Raw genomic sequence first — 24,560 nt, forward strand, 5'->3', positions numbered from 1 at the left:
TTGATGACAAAAGTATTGAATGATGAATAGGAGATACCTTGGAGGATTTCTATGATGGTGAATTTGATTCAAGATTGGAGGAAGAAAGGCACCATACAGATTGTCCATGTACTCAGAGAAGGCAACAAATTGGTTGATTTTTTAACTAACATGGTTGTTCATTTTGCAAGTACTTTTCACATAGCAAACTATCAGGAACTTCCATCAGAGGCTAAAGGAATTCTAAATGTTGATAAACATAATATGCCTAGCTTCAGATTCAAGAAACAGCATGTTAGAGAACCAGACTGAACTACAAAGGAGTTAGAAAATGCATGATCACTAATATCATGTAGACAACAGATAACAGTCAGGTTGGAAATCTTCTGTCATCAACTCATAGCTGTAAACTTAGTTGCGAGTGTAGTTCTATCCAATGTGTGGTATTAACTTTCAGTTCAGCCTATTGGAAGAACTTCCTTTGCAGCCTAGAATATGGAATTTAGCTAATTGTTCATAATCCCCTGGCCAGACAAAGAAGTATTCAGAAACTACACTTGACACTGAGATTGACTAACACAGCCTAATCCATGTTGGAAGGATTCTTCTGTTGGTATACTGATTCCATAACCACCTGGTGAGAGCTTTGAGGTGATTTGAAATGGCATAAAACCAAGACTGGATTAGCAGCAGTAATTAAGTCAATATTAGTGTTTAGATTAATGTTTCTAGTCTATTGTGAGGCACTTTTGGCCTTTGTTGCATTATTGCTTTTTTATTTTTTTTGCTTCTGTACAGATTTTTCTTATGAATAAAACACAACCAGTCTCATGTTGGTTGCTTTGATTAAAAATTTAAAAAAAAATAGATGCCCCATAACAAAAATTACAAAGAAAACGGAATTAAAATGCTTGATATTTCTTTATACAAAAAATCACATCAAGTATGGAATGTAGCATCGGCCATTCATCTACCCAAATATTAGGAGATCCATGGTGGTGCTATTGAAAAGAGAGAAACCAATCTCCATATCTTTTCTCCCATACACTAATTTCTATAATGAAGTTCATCTCATTCCAACCCCTACTTTCCAAAACAAAAAGAAAACAAGAGGAAAAAAGACAACTTTCTTTGGACTTTTTCCCAATAATGCCCTCCGTCCACAGAACAGACAAAAAGTAGATCCAACCACAATATTACTCTATCAAAAGAAAGAGTAATAACACTACTAAACCAAGGGCAAGAGAGGAAATCAAAGGAAACAACCCTTCCTAGCCCCAAATTCTAAGATATAAAAAATCAAAAAAAAGGATTTGAAATGGGACTCATTTTGTCCTTTGATCTTTTTCAAGAAGGAATGGCCAACAACAATGCCTGTCCTCCGGCAAGCATAAGAATCCCACAAAGATCATTTAACCCCTCCATCTTCCCCGCGCCAACCCCCCCCCCCCCCCCTTTTTTTTTTTTTACAATTGAGTGTCTCTATCATTTCAATACTGGCTTTCCCGTCTTACAAAACCAAAAAGTAAAAGCTGCTATTTTACCATCTTCTTCAATGCTTTTTCTTGTCCCAACCATAAATCAAAACATGTTTTTCTTTCCTGCAGAGGAAGATAATGTTATATTAGTTGCATATAATAGAAGCCTAGTGAGACGTATAAAATAAAATAAGAACTCATGCAAACATCTTATACAGGCACGAGGATTATATACTTGAGCTATTTAGCAATTGCGGCAATGATAATGGTTAGTTTTCAAGATAAAAAATACCAGTCCTAGCACTTAATACAAAATCACTCTGTTTCGTGGGACCCAAATCACCCAATTAAATAAAGTACTTAGAAGAAAAGAACAGTACGACGTATTATTTTATTTTTACGAAATTTTTTGTTTATCTTTTACCAACACAAAGCAATGTCTAGTAGTCAGACAATAATGCTCGACAACCAAAAGCACGGAGCACAAAGCAGGTCCTTTAATCCATGAATTTCAAACTATTCCAGGTGAATCCTGTTACTTCAATTAACTTCACAACTTACTAGTAGGCCAACCACTAATATTTTCACTCAAAGCAGTACCAGTAAATTACTTCCTTTTTCTTCACTTCTGTGCATTACGTATATTTTATCCTGCTTTCTCTTCTTTTTAATAAGACCATTCTTTTGACCCCTTCTTCCCTGTTGAATTTGGCTGGAAATATTTCACAGTATACATGCCGGCTCGCCAGTAACAGATAACTCTATCCACCAAGACTAAGGCAGATGGAAATAATTCACCTAGTGTTTTTGCCTCTATCGAGATTTGAACTGATCTCATGATTCTTAACCACTTTTTGACCATTAGACCACACCCTTGAGTGCGGCTCAAACCTTACATTTGTGTTAAAAAATTTATTCATATAAATAAACTATTTAAAACCCAATAAACAAAAAAAAAAAATTATGATTTAAAACCTCAACCAAAAATCTTAGCTCCGCCCCGACAGTAACCATTGAGATAGCAGGATACGGTAGGGATTGCAAGTCACCATCTGAATAGTGACTTGTATAATTTGTTGGGCCTTAGCTAATAATTTTGTCTAAAATATTATGCAATTGTTTATACCACCTTAACTAATTTTAATCATTGCACCCACGCTTCAATTATACACAGTTGCATAACAATTCTTCAGTCAAAACGATGTGACCATAGTAAATCAAATTCAAATCAATCAGTTGACTTCATCGGGACCCTGTTTTATGCAAGATTTGCCCGGTTCATAATCATAATACGGCCATTTTCAATCTTGGAAACAAATTTTATACTTAAATAATTCAAGATGTAACTTTGTACATGATAGTTATCAGGACCCATTATTTTGGATAAACTAAAACCTAGCCCCCTTAGGCCATCTCTAACCTTGCACCATTTTTTACACCAAATACTATTTTGGTGTAAAAAAATGATATTTTAAAGCTCCAACCTTGCATTATTTTTGCATGAATAGTATTACACCAAATTTAATGCAACACTATTCATCTACACCATTACTATTCATTAATATTTTATTTTTATTTTTTTATTATATAACACTTTTGATTTAACATATTATAATTTTAATTTTTACATTTAGATTCCTAATATACCTATTCATCTACACCATTACTATTCATTAATATTTTATTATTGTTTTTTTTTATATAACACTTTTAATTTAACATATTATAAATTTTAATTTTTACGTTTAGATTCCTAATATACCTAATTCTTTTTTATGTAATATCTTATAATATTAATTTTGGAGTATAAGTTTTATAAATTAATTTTCGCATATATTATTTTTATATAAAATTGTGAGTTAATTTTATTATAAGTTATAATTGTATAAAAAAATATAACCATCACAAAAATGAAAAGTGCAAATATAAAATATAATATGATGTTAATAATATGCCGTCGCGTTTTTGGAGAAAAGAAGTGCTACATGATATATTAACTACATGTATTATACTGCACAACATGGTAATCGAGGATGAGCGTGATCTTAATGCACCAATTCAAGATGCTTGGGAAGGTCCAACTCCAACAGAAGAAATGATGGTAAATGAAAATTATCGATTTGAACAATTTTTAGCTCGACACAAAAAAATTAAGAACAAAGATGCTCATTTTGCACTTCGTAATGCATTAATAGAGCATTTATGAGAGCAACATACTAATCATGGAAGTTGAATATTTATGTAGAAATTAAAATAAATTCTACCTTAATGTAATATTTATCTAATTATATTTTATCAATGATTTCACTTTTATTTGAATTATCCATTAATATGTATAACGTATAATATTTGCTTATAATTTATATTATTTAAAAATTTATGGTATAAAATAATTTTATATTAAATGGTTATATAACAAAGGATTATGAATTACATGGGATGGATATGTAAAAAAAAAAAGAGAATTTGTTTTATGAAATTAAAAAATAAAATTGAAGTAAAAGAAAATAATATAGTATAGAAGAGAGAGAAGAATATTCTTTTTTGGTGTAAAAAAGAGTGCAATGGATTGAAGTTAATTTGCACCATTTTGGTGCAAAAAATGGTGCAATGAGTTGGAAATGCCCTTAGGGATAAGAACAATGAAATAGAGAAATGCACAAGTTTGTTGTTGAAAAAAATGTTTTAACTGTCATGCTATGTAATCTCTACATCCAAGTTTGGGCTTAACTGACATGCTATATAAATACTTTATGTCACACAAATAGTTGAATACTTGTTCTTTCCAAATTCAAGAGAATAATCATCTAGGAGTGTGGTGACATGAATAATATTTCTTTACTCTTAATTAACGGTCTCGGTTTGAATTCTAGAATGGAAAAACTCATGATAATAAGCTCTTCCCATTTGATGAGCAGCCTTACATGACACGAATCTAGATTAGCTAAGCCACTGAATCGTTAAACTGAAACGAAAGTGAGAATAATGCAAAAAACAGATCCTTAGAATGTCAAGTCTATATTTACAAGTTCAATGTAATGATAGTGACAATTTACTCAAACAGTGTCAATTTAGTCAATGGCCATAAAGTCAAACGAGATAAAGGGGATTTGTGATTTATTCTATACATCCAAGATGATCCAAGTGATTCTAAAATATATCAACCCGACTAATATACCAAAAGCTAAAGGAAGGAAAACAAGAAGCAGAGGGAGTAGGTAAAAATAGTGACCACTCTGAAATCACATTTTAGTGGAACTTTGAGCTCTAAAAGCAAAGGTGAAACTGTGAAAGGCACATAGCATAGCAGAGAAAAAGAAAGTGCTTTGTCTAACAGTCAACCACAACATGATTTCAGGGTACAGAAAAAAAGTAGTGAGTAGGACCCTTTACTTTAATTCCTTCCGGACTACGGAGACTGTCCATGAACCCAAAGTGATCCCAAAATGACCACAGGGTCCCCCCACAACCTTATTACTACATCTGTCTCAATTTATATGGTCCTTTTCCTTTTTAGTTCGTTAAAAAAAAATGTCACATTTCTATAATTAATAATAGCTTAACTAAAAAATTCTCCATTTACTTTTAATGAAATGATTTATAATCATACAAATGTTTAAAGTTTGATTTAGAGCATGTCACATTTCTATAATTAATAACAACTTAACTAGAAAATTCTCTATTTACCTTTAATGAAATGATTTATAATCATACAAATGTCTAAGGTTTGATTTAGAGCACAAACTTCAAAAGTCTTCTTTTTTTTCTTAAATTTTGTGTTAAGTCAAATGGTGTCACATAAATTGGGACGGACGGAATAGTAAAATGACAACAAAGGCCTGAAAGAACCAACTGTCGGTGGACTAACACATTTCCTTACAACCACCAGCCAAGCTAGGCCTGGATTGAGTTTGATCTTTTCAAAGACAAAGAAGAAAAGGACATATGACGGAGCCCACTGATGCACACAAAAAAACAACACCCTATTACCCATATTACGTTCTCGTGATCCATGATTTTAATTAGACAACCTAACGTATTACTAAGGCAAAAGGGTTTTTGATTCATATCATTAATAATGTACCAATTATTAGTATTATGGGTCCTAGTTGATATCATCATCAAGCTTAGGTCACACAAGCTTGGAATTTTAAAATATCAAATGCACAGAAGAATTTTACAAAGTGGAAGGGTATAAGGAAAGAAGAATTTACCAATTTATTTGTCTTTTTTGTAATTTTTTTGCTCGTCTTGGTTACTATTTGAGAGATGTTTGGGAAGCTTTTGGTGTAGCTTGCTTAAACGCAACAGTGGGAGCTATTCGGCAACTCCTTTTCTGATGCTCTTGCACAAGTTCTCCAGCAAACCAGTCAAGTTTCTCAAAATTGCTTTGCTCTGCAATTCTCTTACCCCCAAAAAGCACGGACTCTACATTTTTCTGTTTCAACATTTCATCTGCTATTCTTACGAGCGTTTTCACATTGCTTGGACTTGGGTTCGCGTCTACATTCACCCCACAACGACCAAAGCTTGATCCGTTAGCCTGCAACCATAAACACTAACTGCTATGACCATTTAATTTTACTAATTAAGAAATCCAAGTTTAGCACATATTATAACACTTGAAACCAGCAAATAATTCTCTACTTTTACATGTTAATTTGAATTTACAACTCTTTAAGATTAAGAATAGAAAGTAAATATTCCTTGACTGGAAGAAAGCATCAGTGGATGACGAACTCAATAGTTTTCTGCCTGACATTTTATAAACCATGTGGCACTTGTTTAACTTATCCCTTTATTCTTCAAAATGATCAGTCTACTAAATTATTATATATTTCATTAGGCCAATTATCTCCACATAGTAGTCTCCTGCCACACATTCTATTGGTCAATTACATATCCCTAACATCCACTACACCATTTAACATCAACTGAACTGAAGTATATACTGTAAGCCTGCTGAAATTTACCCTCTTCAGTAAGTTATCTGTAAAGGGTAAAAAACCAGACCCCACCTTTGATAGCACAGTAATAAATAAAGCAAGCTCTCAAGGACAAGGAATTTGGTAAGAGAATAAATGGGAAGGTCTAAATAGTTGGGAGAGAGGTACTTGGTAATCAATGACTGTGAGGACCATCCTTGAGCCTTTTCTTTAACATACAGATGTAGGTGACCCAAAAAAAGGTTTTTTGAAAAAAAAACTTAAGTAACCATGTGGTCTCTTTCTATGAGAAATTTTTAAGTCACTAAGACGGTGCTGATTATGAATGATCACCCCTAGCTAGTTACAGCTCTGTACATATTTGCTGTACTAATTAGCATTCTTGATTTAGCAAATTGCCATCATCAGATATTACCAATTTCTCGTACCAAATTATCCAGTGCCAGTTAGACTTTAGTAAAGTACCCCCTCCCCTTTATTCTCAGGTGCAAAAATTCAATCTTTATCATTATTATCATCAATCACTGTAAAAGCTTACTTCATTCCAACAAATTAACTACTATATTCACAAAGAAAAAGAAGAAAGACACTCCTTCCAATTACACACATTGTGTGTGTTTAAGTGTTTTTGTGTCTTGAGTCTCGCCAACCAATAGGTTTTGTCTAGTTGTTAACTAAAGACAACATTGTTCCTAGTGGCCTCAATTTTGACTGCACAGTTTCTCTAGTAGCATACAAAACAACAACACTATCAATGATCTTAGCTTATAAAACCTGTAAATGAATCAATATTCTTCAAGAAATTAAATTGCATGCGCCCACAAACATCAAACGGCGCAGGTTAGAGGTTAGACCCACCCCTTCCCCTTTCCCATACCAAGACACCTTTCCACAGCCTGTCCCCTTTCTCCAGGCCCCTATTGATGAACTTTATCTAATACTCCTCCAGTGTCAATTTATGTGACATTTTTTTTTTTAAGCTAAAAAGAAATAACACCTTTCTAACTTTAAGCATCCCATTTTAAAGTTAAAATTCTTATTTTATCCTTAATAGAATGATGTACAACCACACAAATATATATGGGTTTATATTAGACCACAAGTTTCAAAAAAAATCTTTTTTTTCCTAAAATTTTGTGCCCAGTTAAACATCATCACATAATTGGAACAAATAGAGTACTCCCTCCATTTCAAAATGAGTGATGTTTTTAGCTTGGGCACACCCCTTAAGAAAATTATTTATTCCTGAAAAGTAAAATGTATTTTTCTTAATAAATATTTTGAAAAAGATATAGCTCTTGGTTATGTAAAACCCTTCTTATTTAAATAAGGGCAAAATTGAAAGAACATCGTTAGTGTCTTTTTGATTATGTGAAACACCATTTATTTTGAAGGGGAAGTTACATAATACTAGGAAATGAGTAACATATTTCATAATGTACAACTATTAACTATATTACATAATCTACAATATATACTTTATAAAAATATAGCGTATATATGATTTTGTACCATAAATCAAGAATGTTGCTATTAATAAAAGGCTAAAATTAAGGAGTTTCAACAATTAGTGATAACGAAATTAAATATTTATCAAACACATTAAATACTATTCTAAAAAGTTCCAACATACTCTGCTAGCCTTCTAATCCATAAACAAGTATATTATTATTTTTATGATATATATTATACTACAATTCTTCAAACAGGAGAGTATGGAGGACCCAGATTAGGGTAGAAGGCTAGTAGATAGTATCGTTTATCCTTTCATATTAGTAGTCGCATTATCGCGATATAAGTTCTTGTGCTTTGATTTCCGCGACTATCTGTTATTTCCTGTACTTTGATTATCTTATTTTATCTGTGATAGTTACTGCCCCTTTGCAAACTGCTTCATCATGGCTTAATCACTTTCGTTATTCTCATTTCCATATCGCTTTGAATTTTTTGGCCTTATCTGACCTCTTTTTATGCTTTCTATTGAGCCGAGGGTCTTTCGGAAACAGCCGTCCTACCTTGGTAGGAGTAAGGTTTGCGTACGCTCTACTAAGGTCTGCGTACGCTCTACCCTCCCCAGACCCCACGTTGTGGGATTTCACTGGATTATTGTTGTTGTTATTGTACAATTCTTCAAACAAGTATATACATTATTGTACTTATATATTATGTATATTGCACTATTATATACTATATATAATATGATTTGTTATATACCTTATATTTTTTTAGGTATATTTTCATGCACTTTTCTTATACCATATACCATATATCATATATTTTCATGTACTTTTCTTAATATTAATAAATTCAAATAATTTCTTTTAGTCACAAAAAAAAAAAAAATTGCATCAGTCATCAACTGAAAAAAAAATAAAGAGGAGGAAACGAAAGAAAAATAATCTTTCTAAAACGATAGATGGAATATGGGATTTGAAGTTGATTTGTTATATTTATTTTGAAAAAAATATTCTCTCTCATGCCTTTTTCATAGATTTTGGGAGGAGGGGTGTGGGGATGGGTGGGGGGTGATTTTGATAAAAAGAGGAAGTAAAAAGTGGATATGCATTAATAATAGTAATTCCTAAAATTAAGTATTATAGATATTTTAGGACTCCAAAAGTTGTATTTTTGTAATTAAAAAATTAAAATTTTGAATAAATTGTATTTATGTAATTTTTAGAAAATAATTGTAATCTTTTTAATTATCATTTTAAAAAGTTATATTTGTGTGAGTTTCCCTATTTTGAAATAAAATAAAAAATAAAAAACAGCACTTATTTTGAAATATCGAAATAAGATTTTGGAACAATTTAGAGAGTTAAATGCACATCCCCAACTCACTAAAAAAAAAAAAACAACGGTATACCTGAACGCGTACGTAATTACTGCTACGGTATTGTCCAAAAGCCATAGCGACTGAGTGGTCGACCATATCAGCCGAGCCATCCCCAGAAATTCGAGCCATTGGTCTAGCCCAGTCTTTTGCTTTCCAATTCTTGACTTGCTCATATTCAAAGCTTCCTTCTAGAAGCTGACCTGTCCCTAGTGAAAGTACCAATATATCCTCAACACCTCTCACGAACGGAAACTCCTGCTTATTGTGAAGCACGTGTGTAATCGCCGCCGCCGTAGGATTGCCCATAGCTAATCCGCCGTCAACCGCCACACACTTAGTTTTTCCGTCGACCGACTTCATACATACCTAGAGGTGACAAAATTAGCCATGAAAACATAATCTGTCCGACCCGTTCTAGTTTGGGTGGTGGGTCATTGATCGGCCTATTTATTAGCTCGCCCCATAAAAAATTGAGTTGATATGTAACCTAAATTGACTCATGAGAAATTTAGACCCGTTTGGCCATGAGAATTATTCATTTTTTTCTTAAATTTATTAAAAAATTGAGGTTTAGCCATGAAATTTTTTAAAGTTTGAAAATTAAAATACACCTAAAATTATGTTCACTTTTTTTTTTTTTTAAATTTTAATATATTTAAACAACAAAATATTTATTGTAAGAACTATAAACCACACACAACTCTATATTAACTAACCTTCAAACATTCCTAATAAAGTGAAAATATTTGATTTCCATAACCAAACGCCTAATTAGTCAAAATATTATTTTTTTTAAAAAAATTATTTAATATATTATATATAACTATAATTAAAAAATATTATAAGGTAATACTAAAAACTTAGAAAAGAAGAAATAAAGTAATTAAAACTTTTATTAAGAATTGATCGGATTGAGTCATCACATTTATTTATTAACTCAATCCATTTTGACTTGTTCAAATTTTAACTCAATCCGCCCATTTAACGCCTCCATACTTACCGGCTCGAACACTCCAGGCTCGGCTGACGTGGCTCTGCAAACCTCCCATAGCCGGAAATCAAAGCTGTCGGTTTCCAAAGCATCAGCTCTCGAAAACAAAAACGGCGCCGTAGATGAAAGGTCGTAGCATGGTATCAAAACCGGTTTCACCGTGTCCTTTAACGTTAGGGCTCGACCTGTTTTTTTATCTACAAACGCTTCCTTCATCGATTTATCCAAACCGGTCGTGACTGAACCGGTGTTGGACCGGAAAATCCGTTTAAACAACCCACCTTTGGTAGGGTTAGGGTAGAATTTCTTGGATTGTTCGGTTAGAAGCTTCCACGTGTCACCAGCGTGAAATAACGGGCGGTTTTGGTCATTTAAGGAGAAGAGCATGGCGGTGAATATACCTCCAAAGCCTGAACCGGCTGCCACATCGAAGTAATCAGCGATTCTTGCATCTGGATCTCCTGATTTAACCTTGAGTGCTTGTTCTAAATAGGCTAAAGATTTTCCTGATAGGATGCTTCGCATTCCACCACCATCTATGCTGAGGATGCAGATTTTGCCTCTCTGGTTTTTTATTGCCTGAACCGGTGATGACGTGTCTTTGTTGTTATTGTTGTGGTGTTCAACAGATGGAGGAGGAGGAGGTGTTTGTTTAGGAATCCATAGCTTCTGATCATCGTAACCGAATAAAAACTTGCTTTCTAATATCGAGAAAAGCTCGTAGCTCAACTTATCTGTATCTATGCTTGGCTCTTGCATATCTGTTAGATTATTACACGCCATTAATGGGTGGTTCTTGTTTTTGTATATATGAAATGGGTTGATGTTATTTATATATATATAACTTTGTAATCTCCGGTCTTCCACTAAACGTGTTTCTGGAAGAGCGGGAGGAGAAAATAAAGAAAGAAATTAATCTGAAAAGTGAAAAAGAAGGTTGACTAATCTTCTTTTATTTTTTTTGTGTATGTGTATATACGAAGAAAAAGTAGGCAAAGAGGAATAATAAAGAAAAGTGGGTAGTGAAGATCCTGTATTGAATATAGAAATACTATATGAAGACGTCAATAAGAGATGAAGAACAAAAGAAGACAAAGGAAGTGATGAAGAGGAAGCAACAACATAGCAGTTGCAGAGGATGTCTGTTTGCTTTAAAAAAAAAAAAGAAAAAAAAAAAAAAAAAACTCTCCAGGTCGCTTAATCCCACACTTTTTCCAACTTCCTCCATACCTCATTTCATTGTCCATATTTACGAATACTCCAAATATCCATATTTCTCTCTCTTTCCTCTTAAACCCTACCATCTTTTTATTTTACCTTTTATGGGTAAACATGTACTTTTCCCAAAGTATTAATTTTGCCCCCTTTCTGTAACTTGAATTGTTTTTTTTGTGAGTTTCATCTATTTCATCTGTCACAATTTAAGTATTTTTTTTTAATTTGTTTCAAAAAGAGTATTTTTGTTTACATTTAATAAGTTATCAATTCAAATATCCTATACGTTAAGTTTATAACCACAAGATTCAAAAAATGTTTTAGTACATTATACACATTTTTAATTTAAAATCATAAAATTTAAAAGTTTTTTTTTTAATTTCTTAAACATATACTTAGTCAAATTAAGATACTTAAATTGGGACGAAGGGACTACATCTTTATCTTCCTTGACCCCCGAGCATCGGATAATGTAATTGTGGATAAAACCTAAATATTTGTATCCCATAATTTTACATAAATTTTTTACCCAAGGGAATTGTTTTTTTTTTTCCCCTTTCTATAAAGATGGTATCAAGATTAACTTGCACGTATTTCAATTATTTAATTTTGTCCATCAAGATTTAAGAAAATGAGAATTACCTATTGTTTGGTTTTTCTTATAGAATTTAACTTTGTCCTTAAAACTTACACCCGCTACCAAATAAGCATTAGCTTAAACATACCTAAGCAAACTGTAAAGTTGGTAAGGAATTTTTTACACGGATGGTAAACTTAATTAACATGTGTACTTATGATCATTGATTCATTGAAAAATTATTTATTGGGTTACTTGAATGAAGTATGTTTTTTGTGCGAAATAATTGGTTGGCTATTTAAACTTTCACATTATCAGTGTGAATTAGCTTCTCCACCTTATAATACCATCCCCGCTACACCTTCTTGATATATTATTAAAATTTAGGGATAATTTCAGAAACCTCCCTTCACGTTTGGCTCTATCACATTCACCTCCCTTGTGGTTTACAATGTTACGCATACCTCCCTTATTTTGATTTTCTTGTAACCATACTTTAAACCTATTTAAAATAAATATAAATGAATTACGATTTGACAAATTTACCCTTCGTAATATTAATTTCTTCATATTAATGAACAATATCAAAAAATATCTTACTTAACAAATACTTCAAAAATAAACCAGCAAAAAAATCGCATTTTCCTTAAAATAAAAGTCCTCTTCCCTGCAAACTTCCAGTTATCATTACGGTTCAATTCCTCTTCATTCTTCTTCGCAAAAGTCAGCCATCTTTCCTGCAAAAGAAAGCAAATTAGGTATTCTCTGCAAATCTCATATCTTTGCTAATGCAGATTAAGTATTCTTATTTTGTGGGTTTTGATGCTACATCACATATATATTAGAAGTACAAAACCCTATAGATTAACCGTGGCTTTAACCCAATTGTTAAGAACTACATTTTGTATTAGCACGTCAATTGATGCAACCAAATATTAAGGAAACGGCATTCGAAAGGGATATCATGAACAAAAATTCAACCAATTTAATTGGCTAGTATATTATGAACAACAATTCAACAGGTATATTGACAGAAGTACCCTGAATTTTCTTCATCACTTTGCTGGCTGGATCTTCCATTAGGATCACCTTTGACATGTTTTTTACACCAGCAATGTGAAGCATTCAGTCTCATCCTTTTCTTTTCCTTGGAACAATAGTCTCTACACATTAGGATGTCGTGACTAGATTTTGTTCTTGTTTACTTGTTCTTCTTTTTCATTGTTTGTTTGTGTGTGTTTTTTTCCACTGTAGGATGACACCTCCCATGGTTTATCATGATATAACTGTTCACTACGAGAATCATGAGCACAAGATCTATGGTGTGAATCCATCAAGTTACTTGTACTCCCATCTTTTGAATGATGCATGTGAGAAAGCACTTCATGATGTTCCCGAACTTGAGTAGTTTGATATCTACGAAGTGTGAAATTCCTAATACTTATCTCAGTATGGATTTGAATTGTGATGAAGATTTGAAACACATGTTCAATTTTTATGCAAATCACAGAAGCATACATATTATTCTTTACAGTATAGATATAATTCCTTCTCCCCAACAAGTACATGATGACTCAAATGGAGAATTTAGCAGTTTGGCTCCTAGTGAATCAGCGAACATGAGTGACGATGCAGAATGGGAATCATCGGGTGATGAAGACTGTAATGATGATGTAGACCCATTTGACCTTTTTTCAGAGGAGAAAAATCAAGAAGTTGATGAATATTTTGAGGTAGATGATAAAATAGATGAAGATTCTGATTTAGATGATCAAACCCCTATGGAAATTTCATTGAGAGGGAAAAAGTTCGCCTATGATCCTTCTCAAAAAATTAATTATGTAAAGGGAGACTTGTTTACCTAAGTTGACGCCTTTAGGGCTGCATTGAAAGATTATGCTATCCAAGAAGGAATTAAGTTAATGAGAAATAAGAATGAAAAGTCTAGATGCACAGTTAAGTGTGCACTGCCCGGATGTTCTTGGAGAATACATGCTTATCCTCTCCCAGATGGAATCACATATAAGATTAATACCTTAACGGATCAGCATGGCTGCATAAGGGAAATGGAGAGAATCTATGAAGCTAATTCTACTTGGATTGCAAAAAAGTTGGTGGATATTCTTAGGGAAGACCCTGATATGACTAATAAGGGTATAATGGCAATTATGAAGATCTATGGATTAACACCTCACAGGATGCAACTTTGGAGAGCCAAGACCAAAGCATTAGAAGAGATTGAAGGAAGCCACAAGGAGTCATATGCAAAGCTTGCCAAATATGCTGAAATGTTCAGAGTATCAAACCCAAGAAGCATTTTTAAGGTGCATTATGAGAGGCCTGACTTTACCATTAGCCCTAAATTTCTGAGATGTTTCTTTTCATTTCCTGCTTCAAGGAATGGATTATTGGGAGGATGTAGACCTTTTGTTGGTTTTGATGGATGTCATCTTAAAGGGCCATATGGTGGAGTTTTGCTATCAGCATTTGCAATAGATGCAAATAATGGCCTATTTCCAATTGCATTTGCTATTGTTGAGAGTGAACAAAATGAAACATGGAGATGGTTTTTCTACTGGTTAAATGACTTTGTTGGTGCTTGGCCGCGTAACAAGCCATGGACATTTATGAGTGATAGACAAAAGGTGAGTAAAATGTGTTATGTATCTGTATTACATTTTTAGATATGTTTACATTCACAATCTGATTATTTATTCATTTATTTATTTATTTATTTAGGGACTCCATCAAGCATATGAAGAGATCATTCCATTTGTGAGTGGAAGATATTGTGCTAGACATATATATGCCAACTTCAAGGCACAATACCAGGACTACTTCTAGCAAACTACTTTTGGCAGCTGCCAAAAGTTATGAAGTTAAGTACTTCAATGAGGCAATGGAAATGATCAAGCAAATTGATCCAAAGGCATGGGAGTATTTATCAAAAATTGAGAAGCGAACTTGGGCAAGACATGCTTTTGACCCCAGGGTAAAGTCTGATCACATAACAAACAATATAAGTGAGTCTTTAAATTCTTGGGTAGATGAGTTGAGGGGAAAGCCTATTTTGGCGCTTGTAGATGGTATTAGGGCCAAAATAATGACTACACTTCAGAAAAGAACCCAGAAGGGTCGTGGCTGGGAAAGTGCAGTACCACCATCTATAATTGAGAAATTGAATAACGCCAAAAAGTACTCAAGGAAATGCACTTTGCAGGTTGCTGCTGCTAATGAGTTTGAGGTTATTGACAAAGATAGACATTATATAGTTAATCTTGACACAAGAACATGTCAGTGTGGCGTATTTCAGATTTCAGGCTTACCTTGTAAACATGCAGCTCTTGGCATTGCCCACAAGAGAGATAGGATGGAAGCATACTGTGATCCAATGTTAAAGACAGAAGCTTATCTCAAATCATATTCTGAACGCATACATCTGTTCCTGATGAAACTTTTTGGCCACCAATGAATGAAATCCTTCCTACAACCATTCTTCCTCCGGATCTTAGAAGGCGGCCTGGTAGACCAACTAGAAACAGAAAAAAAGCAGCTGATGAAGGTGCAACTTCCCAATCGAAGAGATCATGCACAGTAAGGTGTTCGACTTACAAACATTATGGACATAATAGAAGGACTTGTCAGGGAGCTCCAGTAAGAGCAAAAGAAAAGAAGGTACATAAATATCATGCCTTAAATTAGAACATATAATAGGTTGCATATGTATCAAGTTTACTAATTCATTTTCTTTATGACTCGAAGGGGAAGGGATATGGCCAAAAACAAAAAGGTGGCCCTGGGTTATCTACTGCTGGTTTAAGTGGAGCTGTTTTATGGGTAAAGTGTTCATTCAAGATTCTTTGTTCTTTTTTTTTTCTTCTGTTTTGGACAATACATAGATCAGCTAATAATAATTATTATCAGGAACATGCTACAGGAAATATTCCTATTGTTTTCTCTACTCAAGGAAATCAATCTAGTAGCACTCCTTTGTCTACAAATAAAACAGCTCCTAATGCATCACTTAATGGAGATACGATTCCTCCCAGGCAACCAAAGCATGTTGCCAAAAAAAAAAAAAAAAACTGTTGCAACTGGACAACCTAAAAAGGTCATTCTATATCGTCTTTGTCACTTAGTTTATGATACTTTTATTTGCTATTTCCGAAACATTTTTCATTTTCTAGAGAGGAAGGCCCTTGAAAACATCTACTTCTGAATTCTGATACTCAAGTGGAGCAAGGAAAGCGTGGAAGATTTGGAGACTATAATGCAGCTTGACAAAAAAATAGCTAGCTTAGGAGAAGATAACCTCGAGCATGAATAGAACAATTTGTGTCAGCTTGTTGCTAGAGTGAAATATCAAAACACATTGGTTTTATCACATGTTCCAGGGATGTTCTATGAACATTTTTCTTGACTCATGTACTGACAAAGTTTCATTTATTCCATTTCACTCCTATTTCTAATACTTTTACTTCAATACCAGATGCTTGCAGATATCAATCTTAAAGAGGATATTTGGTGATTGCTTTCAGATTTTTACAATCCGCTAAGAGTTAAGCTGGCATTTCAGATTGACTGATGTAAACAAAAACTTGCACTTAAACAAAAAATATTCCTATATAAGTAATTCATTCGATATTATAATGGCCCGGTTGCTCCAATGAAGAGAAGAACCTATGATTAGCTTTTCGGGAAATTTCCAAACGAACAATTTTAACAAAATCTCCCGGGCCAATGGCAGTTGAACTGTTCTTTCTAGCAGGTGCAATAGCGCACTGGGATTTCCAAATCTTAAAAACTAGAACTCCTCGGCTTGCGAACTGCCTAATCGGAAAGAGTGGGTGCTATCATTAAAGCTTTGTATTGGTTTGAGATCCACGAGCTACTCATTACTAATATTATCATTTCCGTTAAAGCCTATCCAATCTAAACAATATACGTAGCCATTAATCGTCCTACATGGTACTCGCCCAAGATGGTTAATGTTGTAGCACTTAATCTTCAACATACTAGAGACGTTTGGAGTATTAAGAGTGAAAGAGAGATGAATTCACTTACCTGCTGCAGCCAACAGTTGTGTCGTTGCTTTAGAACTTATAAATTCAATTGCTTTGACCAACAACTTCCTCCAATATTGACCGGTCCTGCAAGCTTAGATCTAATCTTGATTCTCCTCTTTCAAACCCGACTGTATTTTGTTGCCACTTAGCTGAAATTTTTGATTTCTTTTTACGTATACCCGTCTTTCATAAATGAAAAAAAAAACATATAGAACTCAAACTCGACTTCATTCGCTGGAAATTTTGGGATGATTTATCTCTATTTCTTGAATCCTTTTTTTCTCAGCTCACGCATATCTTTCATAAATCTTTTTTGATCGTTCTCATCAGCTTCCTCTTTTGGGGAGTCCATTTTTACCTTCAATTTGAAGAACTTGTTGCTGGAAAATGGTGGGTTGCCGTGAAAGTTCTATTCGCGGATGAATTGGTAAAGGTGCAGATGAAGAGTTATTACCTGGGTTATTAGTTCACTTACCTTAATGCCAAGACACGTGAGATTTGTTTTGTAAAAAGAAAAAGAAGCAAGTTGGCTTTACACGTGTAATAGTATTAATTTATTTTTGCTACTTTATTCTTAAAGTATTGTTCATTAATATGAAGAAATTAATATTACGAAGGGTAAATTTGTCAAATGGTAATTCATTTATATTTATTTTAAATAGGTTTAAAGTATGGTTAAAAGAAAACCAAAATAAGGGAGGTATGCGTAATATTGTAAACCACAAGGAAGGTGTGATAGAGCCAAACGTGATAGGACGTCTCTAAAATTATCCCTAAAATTCAAATAAGCTAGACAAAACAATTTAGAGAATTAGAATGCTGCTCACCGATATAGAAATAATTAGGGCGAAGCTAGAGCAGGAAAATTTGGGAGGGGGTTGGAGTTAATTACTTTTGGGAAAAGTGGATTATTAATTCCATTAAGCAAATTAAGTACGTGCCAAACCAGTTAGCCGATAATTATTCCGTTGATTATAGATTAGTACATGTTCAGGTGAAAACAAACAATCCTTTCAAAACGTGTGAACAAAATCTGTAGACAGGAAACGAAAATGGGTCAACTTTGAAAGAATTGTAATACTTAAGCATTCAATTCTCTATTAAAGAACTTTATTCATATAATATCTATAAAGGATTTAATTTAATGGGATGTAACTGTTTTCAGGGTTACAACTAGGGTGTCAATGATTTTTTAAAAAACCGGCCAAACGAGCCTTATTGAATAGATTATTAATTTTTAAGAAATAAATTCTATGTTTTGATATAAATTGATTTATAATTGTATTGAATAACTAGAATAGGATTTTATTTTTCAAAAAAACTAAAAAAAAAAAAAATACTGTATGAAATCGTAAATTGAATAATACTCTATGCAACCCTGGACCAATCTCTACTGCCTTTTGCATAAGAAATTATCTTGGAGACTTTGTGTATGCTAGTAAAATCTCATATACTACCAGCATATGTGTAGAGGAAAAAGCCATTCATCATGGAATTGAATATTGTGTGTGCAAGCAGCTTCTGCCTTTACTGATTGAAACTCTTTTTTTTTTTTTTTTTTAACTGATTGAAACTCATTCCCTGACAATGAAGAAATTGTTGGATGGCACTTGGGAAGTACCATGGAGCATTAGAATGGAAGTAAATGTTATAAACCACTGGAGGAGAAAGGGACATATACACATTGACCATATTTTGAGAGAGGACAATGTAATAGCAGATGTTTTCACTAACATGATTTTTGATTTTGCAGGTACAATTCAATTTTTATCTTTCTAGGAACTTCCAACATGCAAAAAAGTTGATCAATGTTGATAAAGCCCAAATATCAAATCTGAGGCTCAGAACTATCAAGAGAAGGGAACCAAATTAACATCAAGGGATTATTGCTACATTCCTGACTACAACTGATCAAATTTTAAGAAGTCAGGAATCATACAGTCACAACATAATTACAGAACATTCAGCAGATGACTTTGAGGATATGAACACTACGGAATTAGATTTCCTGAGTTGAACATAAATAAAACAGATGATAGATCTTCTACTCCTCTTCTATCCAATGTGTGGTATTAGCCTTGTTTTCATCCTATTGGAAGAAGATTAATAAGGGATAACATTCAGTAAAATATTTTTTGTTCACAGAAGTTTCACTTGGAACTATAAGTTGGCAGAGAGGCTGTTGGTTGATGACGACAGAAAAGATTTTGCACTATCCATTTTGCCTGAAGATTTCTTCTTATGGTCATTGATTCCATAGCACCTGGTGAAAGCTTTGAGGTGACTAGAAATGGTATCAAACTAAGGAGGATGGACTTAGCTGCAAATTCTCTTCAGAATCTACCAATTAGCATACATGTTCCTTTTGTTAGAACACTTTTGGTCTCTTGTAGTTTCTTTAGCTTTTCTTTCCGCCTTTTGATTTTGCAAACTCTTTGTTCTCTTTGATTTTATTTATGATAATGACATTTAACCTTGGTGATACATCCAAGTGCTTTTTATTTTGATGATTTTCAAACTGATTCAGAACCAGATAGAGACCTGGTCTGTGATCTGCTCTCTGTGCATCTTGCACGGTAAACCGAGACAGCTGTAAAGCCGAACTACTCACTGCACGCAAGTACAACAGTTAAGCTGGCCCATGCTTTAGGTCAAATATTGAATGAGTGGTCTCTATTCATCCCACATGCTTCCCACTATATATACAACATGTTGCAACATATTGTGCATCACTTGGAAAATCTAAAATCACTTTAAAAAGTGCAGCCGTCACAAGACTCTCCAAGTGTTCAACAAAGTTAATCACAAACTTAAGGATATGTTTCCAACACTGAAGATGCTTTATTCTCTTAGTTTGTTTTAAGTTTTGTTTCATGTGCTTTAACTTGTAAACCTACTCTTCTATTATAAGAAGCTGTTGTAAGTATTTCAAATTCTTAGTAGCTATTAGGCAGTTTGCCTTTCAATATATTAAGTGGTACCCTTGGCTAGTGTTTAGTCTAAGGTGTATTAGTTAGGTTTGGCTAGAGGTAGTCAACCTTAGTTTTCTTGGCTAGAGTTAGTCAAGTTGAGGTATTTACAATCGGTGTATTGCAAAAGGTTGAGGGACTACGGGAGTTAGTTCCTAGGTTACATAAGTGTTATTGTAAGGGTGAGCGGTTATGAGAGTTAATTCCTGGCTTACAATAGAGTTGTAATCTGAAGTTGCTCGGTAAGTGGAGTTGAAATCCTAATGGGGTAGGTTTTGATTTTTAATCCCTTAAGAAAGGAGTTTTCTACGGTAAAATCTTGCCTTCTATACTTACTGCATTTCATCACGGAACTGATACACAACCAGGTCCCTCATATATTGTTTGGTGGATGCACAGCCTCTAACATGTGGTATCAGAGCTGGTGCTTTCTAAAAGGTTAACACCTAGAAAGAATCTGTGAAATGGCAGCCCCACCAAACCTTGAAGAAGGTCAATCATTCACCAGACCACCCAGATTCAACGGAAATTACTATGGGTGGTGGAAGGCTAGGATGCATGACTTAATTATGGCTAAGGACTCAGAACTGTGGGACATTATTTGTGATGGTCCTCATGTTCCTGTAAACAAGGATGAAGCTGGCATGACAACCACTCCAAAAAGGAGGCAAGAATATAATGAGGCAAACAGGAAGGTTGTGGAGAAGAACTACAAAGCAAAGAAGATCTTGTGTGTTGAATAGGAGCTGATGAGTACAATCGAATTTTAGCATGTACAATTGCTAAGGAGATCTGGGAAGCTCTCCAAACTGCCCATGAAGGAAAAACTCAAGCAAAAACACTCCAAGATTGACATGCTCACTACAGAGTATGAATTATTCAAAATGAAAGAGGATGAATCTATCCATGACATGCACACTAGATTCACCTCTATAATCAATGAACTCAGCTCTCTAGGAGAGATCATCACATCTATCAAACTGGTAAGGAAGCTACTTGGAGTTTTGCTTGATTCTTGGGACAGCAAAGTAAATGCCATCTATGAAGCCAAAGATCTCGCTAAGCTGACTGTTGATGAGCTAATAGGAAATCTCAAGACATATGAGATGAAGATGACCATGAAGAAGGCAGAAAATAATGAAGTAAAGAAAAAGAGAAATCTTGTTCTTAAAGCTGCAAGAGGGGATTCAAGTGACGATGAATCTGAAATGGCCTATCTTACTCGGAGATTTCATAAGATAACAAAGAAGAATGGTGGATTCACCAAGACAAGAAGCTCTAGCAGAAACTTCAGAGGAAACGACAACTGCTGTCACAAATGTGGGAAATCTTGCCACTTCATGAAAGATTGTCCTCAAAACAAGTAGGACAATTATAACAGGACTGCCATGAGGAACCAAGTTCCCGACAGGAGATTCAGAAGAAAAGAAGTTGCTGACGAGCTGGTGAAGCAAGCGCTTGCTGTATGGGGAAATTCCTCTAGTGAATATGAAGATGAAAATGACCAAGGGGACATATGAATGATGGCCATTGAAGATGGAGTAACTGAAAATGAGTCAATAAGTTCGCTCATGGCTGAGTCTGACACGCATAATGAGAATAAGGAGAGAAACTTTCTTGACATAAAGAAAAACTTGAAAGTTTACTCTCAAAAGAAACTGATATCACTAGCAAGCGTGTTAATTGATGCGTATCACGTTCTGGTTGCTGAGAAGGGTGAGCTAAATCAAGTAATTGATGAGATAGAGCAAGAAAGGGAAGACATGTGTATATCCTCTGCAGAAATGAAGAAACAAATCCATGAGACAAACCAACAAAACATTTTGTTAGAAAGCCAAGTAAGAGAAGGGGTGAAAATGTCCTTCAAGGGAAAAGGTGAAGCAAATGAAACTGTTACACCTCGCAGCTTGGCACATTGAGATTTGCTAGGTGGTAGTCGTACTGTTGCGGACGCGGGGTTATAGTTAAGGATGTATGAGGTTATGTATGTTCATCCTATGATTATCAAGGTTAAGTTCATATAATAGGTCATGGAAGAGTTGGAGGACAAGTGAATCAGAGAGTTAAAGTGGGGCCCACATGATGAGGTTTTATAAAGGACATATGAAAAGTAATATGAGTAGTACATGGGAAGTTGAGCAAGTCTTAAAAAGGACCCTTAAGCCAAATATGGCATAAGCCCTCCAATGGGATTATTTAAGGGTACGTTTTCGGATGATCTGACTTGGAGAGGACAAAACGCCATTGTAAGTTTGGAATTTGGAATCACACCAAAAATAAAAGTTGTAGATAATTAAAATATCTTTCCAACCATAGGTCGTGGGCTCTCATACGATATCGGGATCACACGTTATGCACGTTTTAAGATCGGCTGTCACGGCAAGATATTAACCCTGCGCAAACGCGCTAGAAGGTGGCGCGAACACGCAGGGCAAGACCCCACAACTCAGCGCGAACGCGCCACATGGAGGTGCGAACGCGCTGAGTAAATTTTAAGTTGGTCCAGGCAGAACCTGGACCGTTATAAAAAGGAGGTCACCCCCCCCCCCCCCCCCCAAATTCTTTAGCCAAAAACACCCCAAATCCTCTCAAATTTTCTGGAAATTTCCCAAAAGTTCCCACACCCACTTTTAAGCCAAAATCAGGTATAATTCCCGAATTTCGGCCCGGATAGCGTATAGTTGCGGTTACAAAATCGTATAGCGGCATGTTGTGGCCTAAGCTTAAGGTGGAGAAGTGAAGATACAACAATATTAACGGGAGAAAGGTATGAATCTTCTATTATTAATATTAATCTTGGTTCCTTTACAGAGATAGAGCCACTAAATAGTTATAAAATAATTTGGTTGATGGAAATATGGGATAAACACCACATGGGATGCTTATGAAGTATTTTGGTATTGAGAATATTATGGTTAATGTTGGTATTGTTTTTGTTGTTGTTGGTTGCTGAATTGAGATTTCGGGCTAGACATATAAACAGGGGAGATGCTGCCCGACTTTCGGCAGGATATAAAATAGTTTGATTTGAAAACCTGGCATAAGTATATAACAATGAGTCTAATGATAGTATGCGTCCTATTGGATGTAGGTTTATGAGTTTGGGCGATTAAGCGTAGATAATAGGAGGCCAATCAGGTATGTTAAGGCTCGTCCCTTTCTTTCAAAAGCATGATTCCTATGGTATGATTCCATAAATGTTTCCATAACCTCATTGATTTCAAAAGCTAGAAGTTCATAATTCTTAAAGCTTCTCATGATATTAAAGATGAGAATGATTCTATGATGATTACAGTGAAAATGATGATTTTATGTTCAAAGGTCTCAAGTTATGATTTCAACGATGATATGAAAATGTTGAGCTATTTCATGATTTTCTCGATTTATTTCATTGTTGTTGATCTCACCTTATGAATTGTTCGTTCGAGGTGAGATATAGCGATAATGGTTGTTCCATAATGTGAATCGGAGGTTACCGACCTTACGTCACTCCGCTAAAGTAGTAGCTTTTATTTGAACTCCCATGCATGCTATAAGTATAATATATGTATATAGCTATTTTTTGACATTACCGAGTTCTATTATTTCATTTTGCTCATGCACTGCACTCATTCTCATTCTTCATGTGCATACAAAAGGCACAGCTGACAGGGGGTGACGCTGTGGCCTTTGTTGTGATGTGTGTATATATATATATAAGGCACAGTTGACAGGTGTTGACACCCAATTTTGTCCCTCCTTTATTTAATTTTATTTACTCGGGCTTCTAAATTTATTGACGAGCTAAATATTTTATTTTCAGTTTTTATCGCTACTACTATTAATATCGCTACTTTTATTTTCAATATTATGAGCATTACTTTATCACAAATTTTAAATGGTTCGCCATCGTTTCATTTTCGGGTGGATTCGTTAAATTAATTATAAGACAACATTTTGTTAAATCCTTATTTACATATTAATTATTAATTATCTTCACATAGTATATATTATACCAGTTATTAAATTAGAAGCCCAAAAATAATTAAATAGAGGAGGAAGGACCAATAATTTTCAGCCAAATTAATGGCCCAAAATACAAATACAATATTATTTCCCTACCCAAATAAACAGCCCACATTTTTTAGCCCACTATCCATTCAATATCAGCGGCCCATTACCAAAAAAAAAAACTACCCGGTCCAGCCCATACCCGAAATTGACCCGACCCGGTCCAACCCAATTCCCCTATTTTTCTTCTTACCCTAATCTTTTTCTCTCTTCTTTCCTTTTTCCCGAAAACCCTTCAGCCGCCCCCTTTCTTTGTTTTCTCTCATCTCTCTCATCTCCACTCATCTTTCCTTCTCCCTCACGTTCTCTCCACCCGCTTCCCTCCTTCCCTTCTCTCCTCACGTTCCTCTGCACCTCCACTCACTGCTGTCCCCCCCCCCCCCCCCCCACGCTTGTCTCCTCCATCCCTCTCTCATACGCTCCTTTTGTTTTTTTTTTTTTTTAAAAAGTACA

At 34.5% G+C, this 24,560-nt stretch overlaps 2 protein-coding genes across 2 annotated transcripts; one reads left to right on the plus strand and one right to left on the minus strand.

The window, feature by feature from the left end:
* Window positions 1–864: 864 nt before the first annotated feature.
* Window positions 865–11,371, minus strand: LOC132615994 (patatin-like protein 6). The gene is made up of 4 exons (XM_060330591.1): window positions 10,240–11,371; window positions 9,270–9,605; window positions 5,672–6,000; window positions 865–1,580 (listed from the first exon to the last, which is right to left on the minus strand). The coding sequence occupies exons 1-3, from the start codon at window positions 11,011–11,013 to the stop codon at window positions 5,716–5,718; spliced, it is 1,395 nt and encodes a 464-aa protein (XP_060186574.1). The 5' UTR covers window positions 11,014–11,371; the 3' UTR covers window positions 865–1,580; window positions 5,672–5,715.
* Window positions 11,372–15,177: 3,806 nt separating this feature from the next.
* On the plus strand, window positions 15,178–17,554 carry LOC132612999 (uncharacterized). The gene is made up of 4 exons (XM_060327062.1): window positions 15,178–15,697; window positions 15,785–15,859; window positions 15,947–16,071; window positions 17,419–17,554. The coding sequence occupies exons 1-4, from the start codon at window positions 15,491–15,493 to the stop codon at window positions 17,552–17,554; spliced, it is 543 nt and encodes a 180-aa protein (XP_060183045.1). The 5' UTR covers window positions 15,178–15,490.
* Window positions 17,555–24,560: the final 7,006 nt, after the last annotated feature.

Source organism: Lycium barbarum, chromosome 10, assembly GCF_019175385.1.
Source record: "Lycium barbarum isolate Lr01 chromosome 10, ASM1917538v2, whole genome shotgun sequence".
Classification (NCBI taxonomy): domain Eukaryota; kingdom Viridiplantae; phylum Streptophyta; class Magnoliopsida; order Solanales; family Solanaceae; genus Lycium; species Lycium barbarum.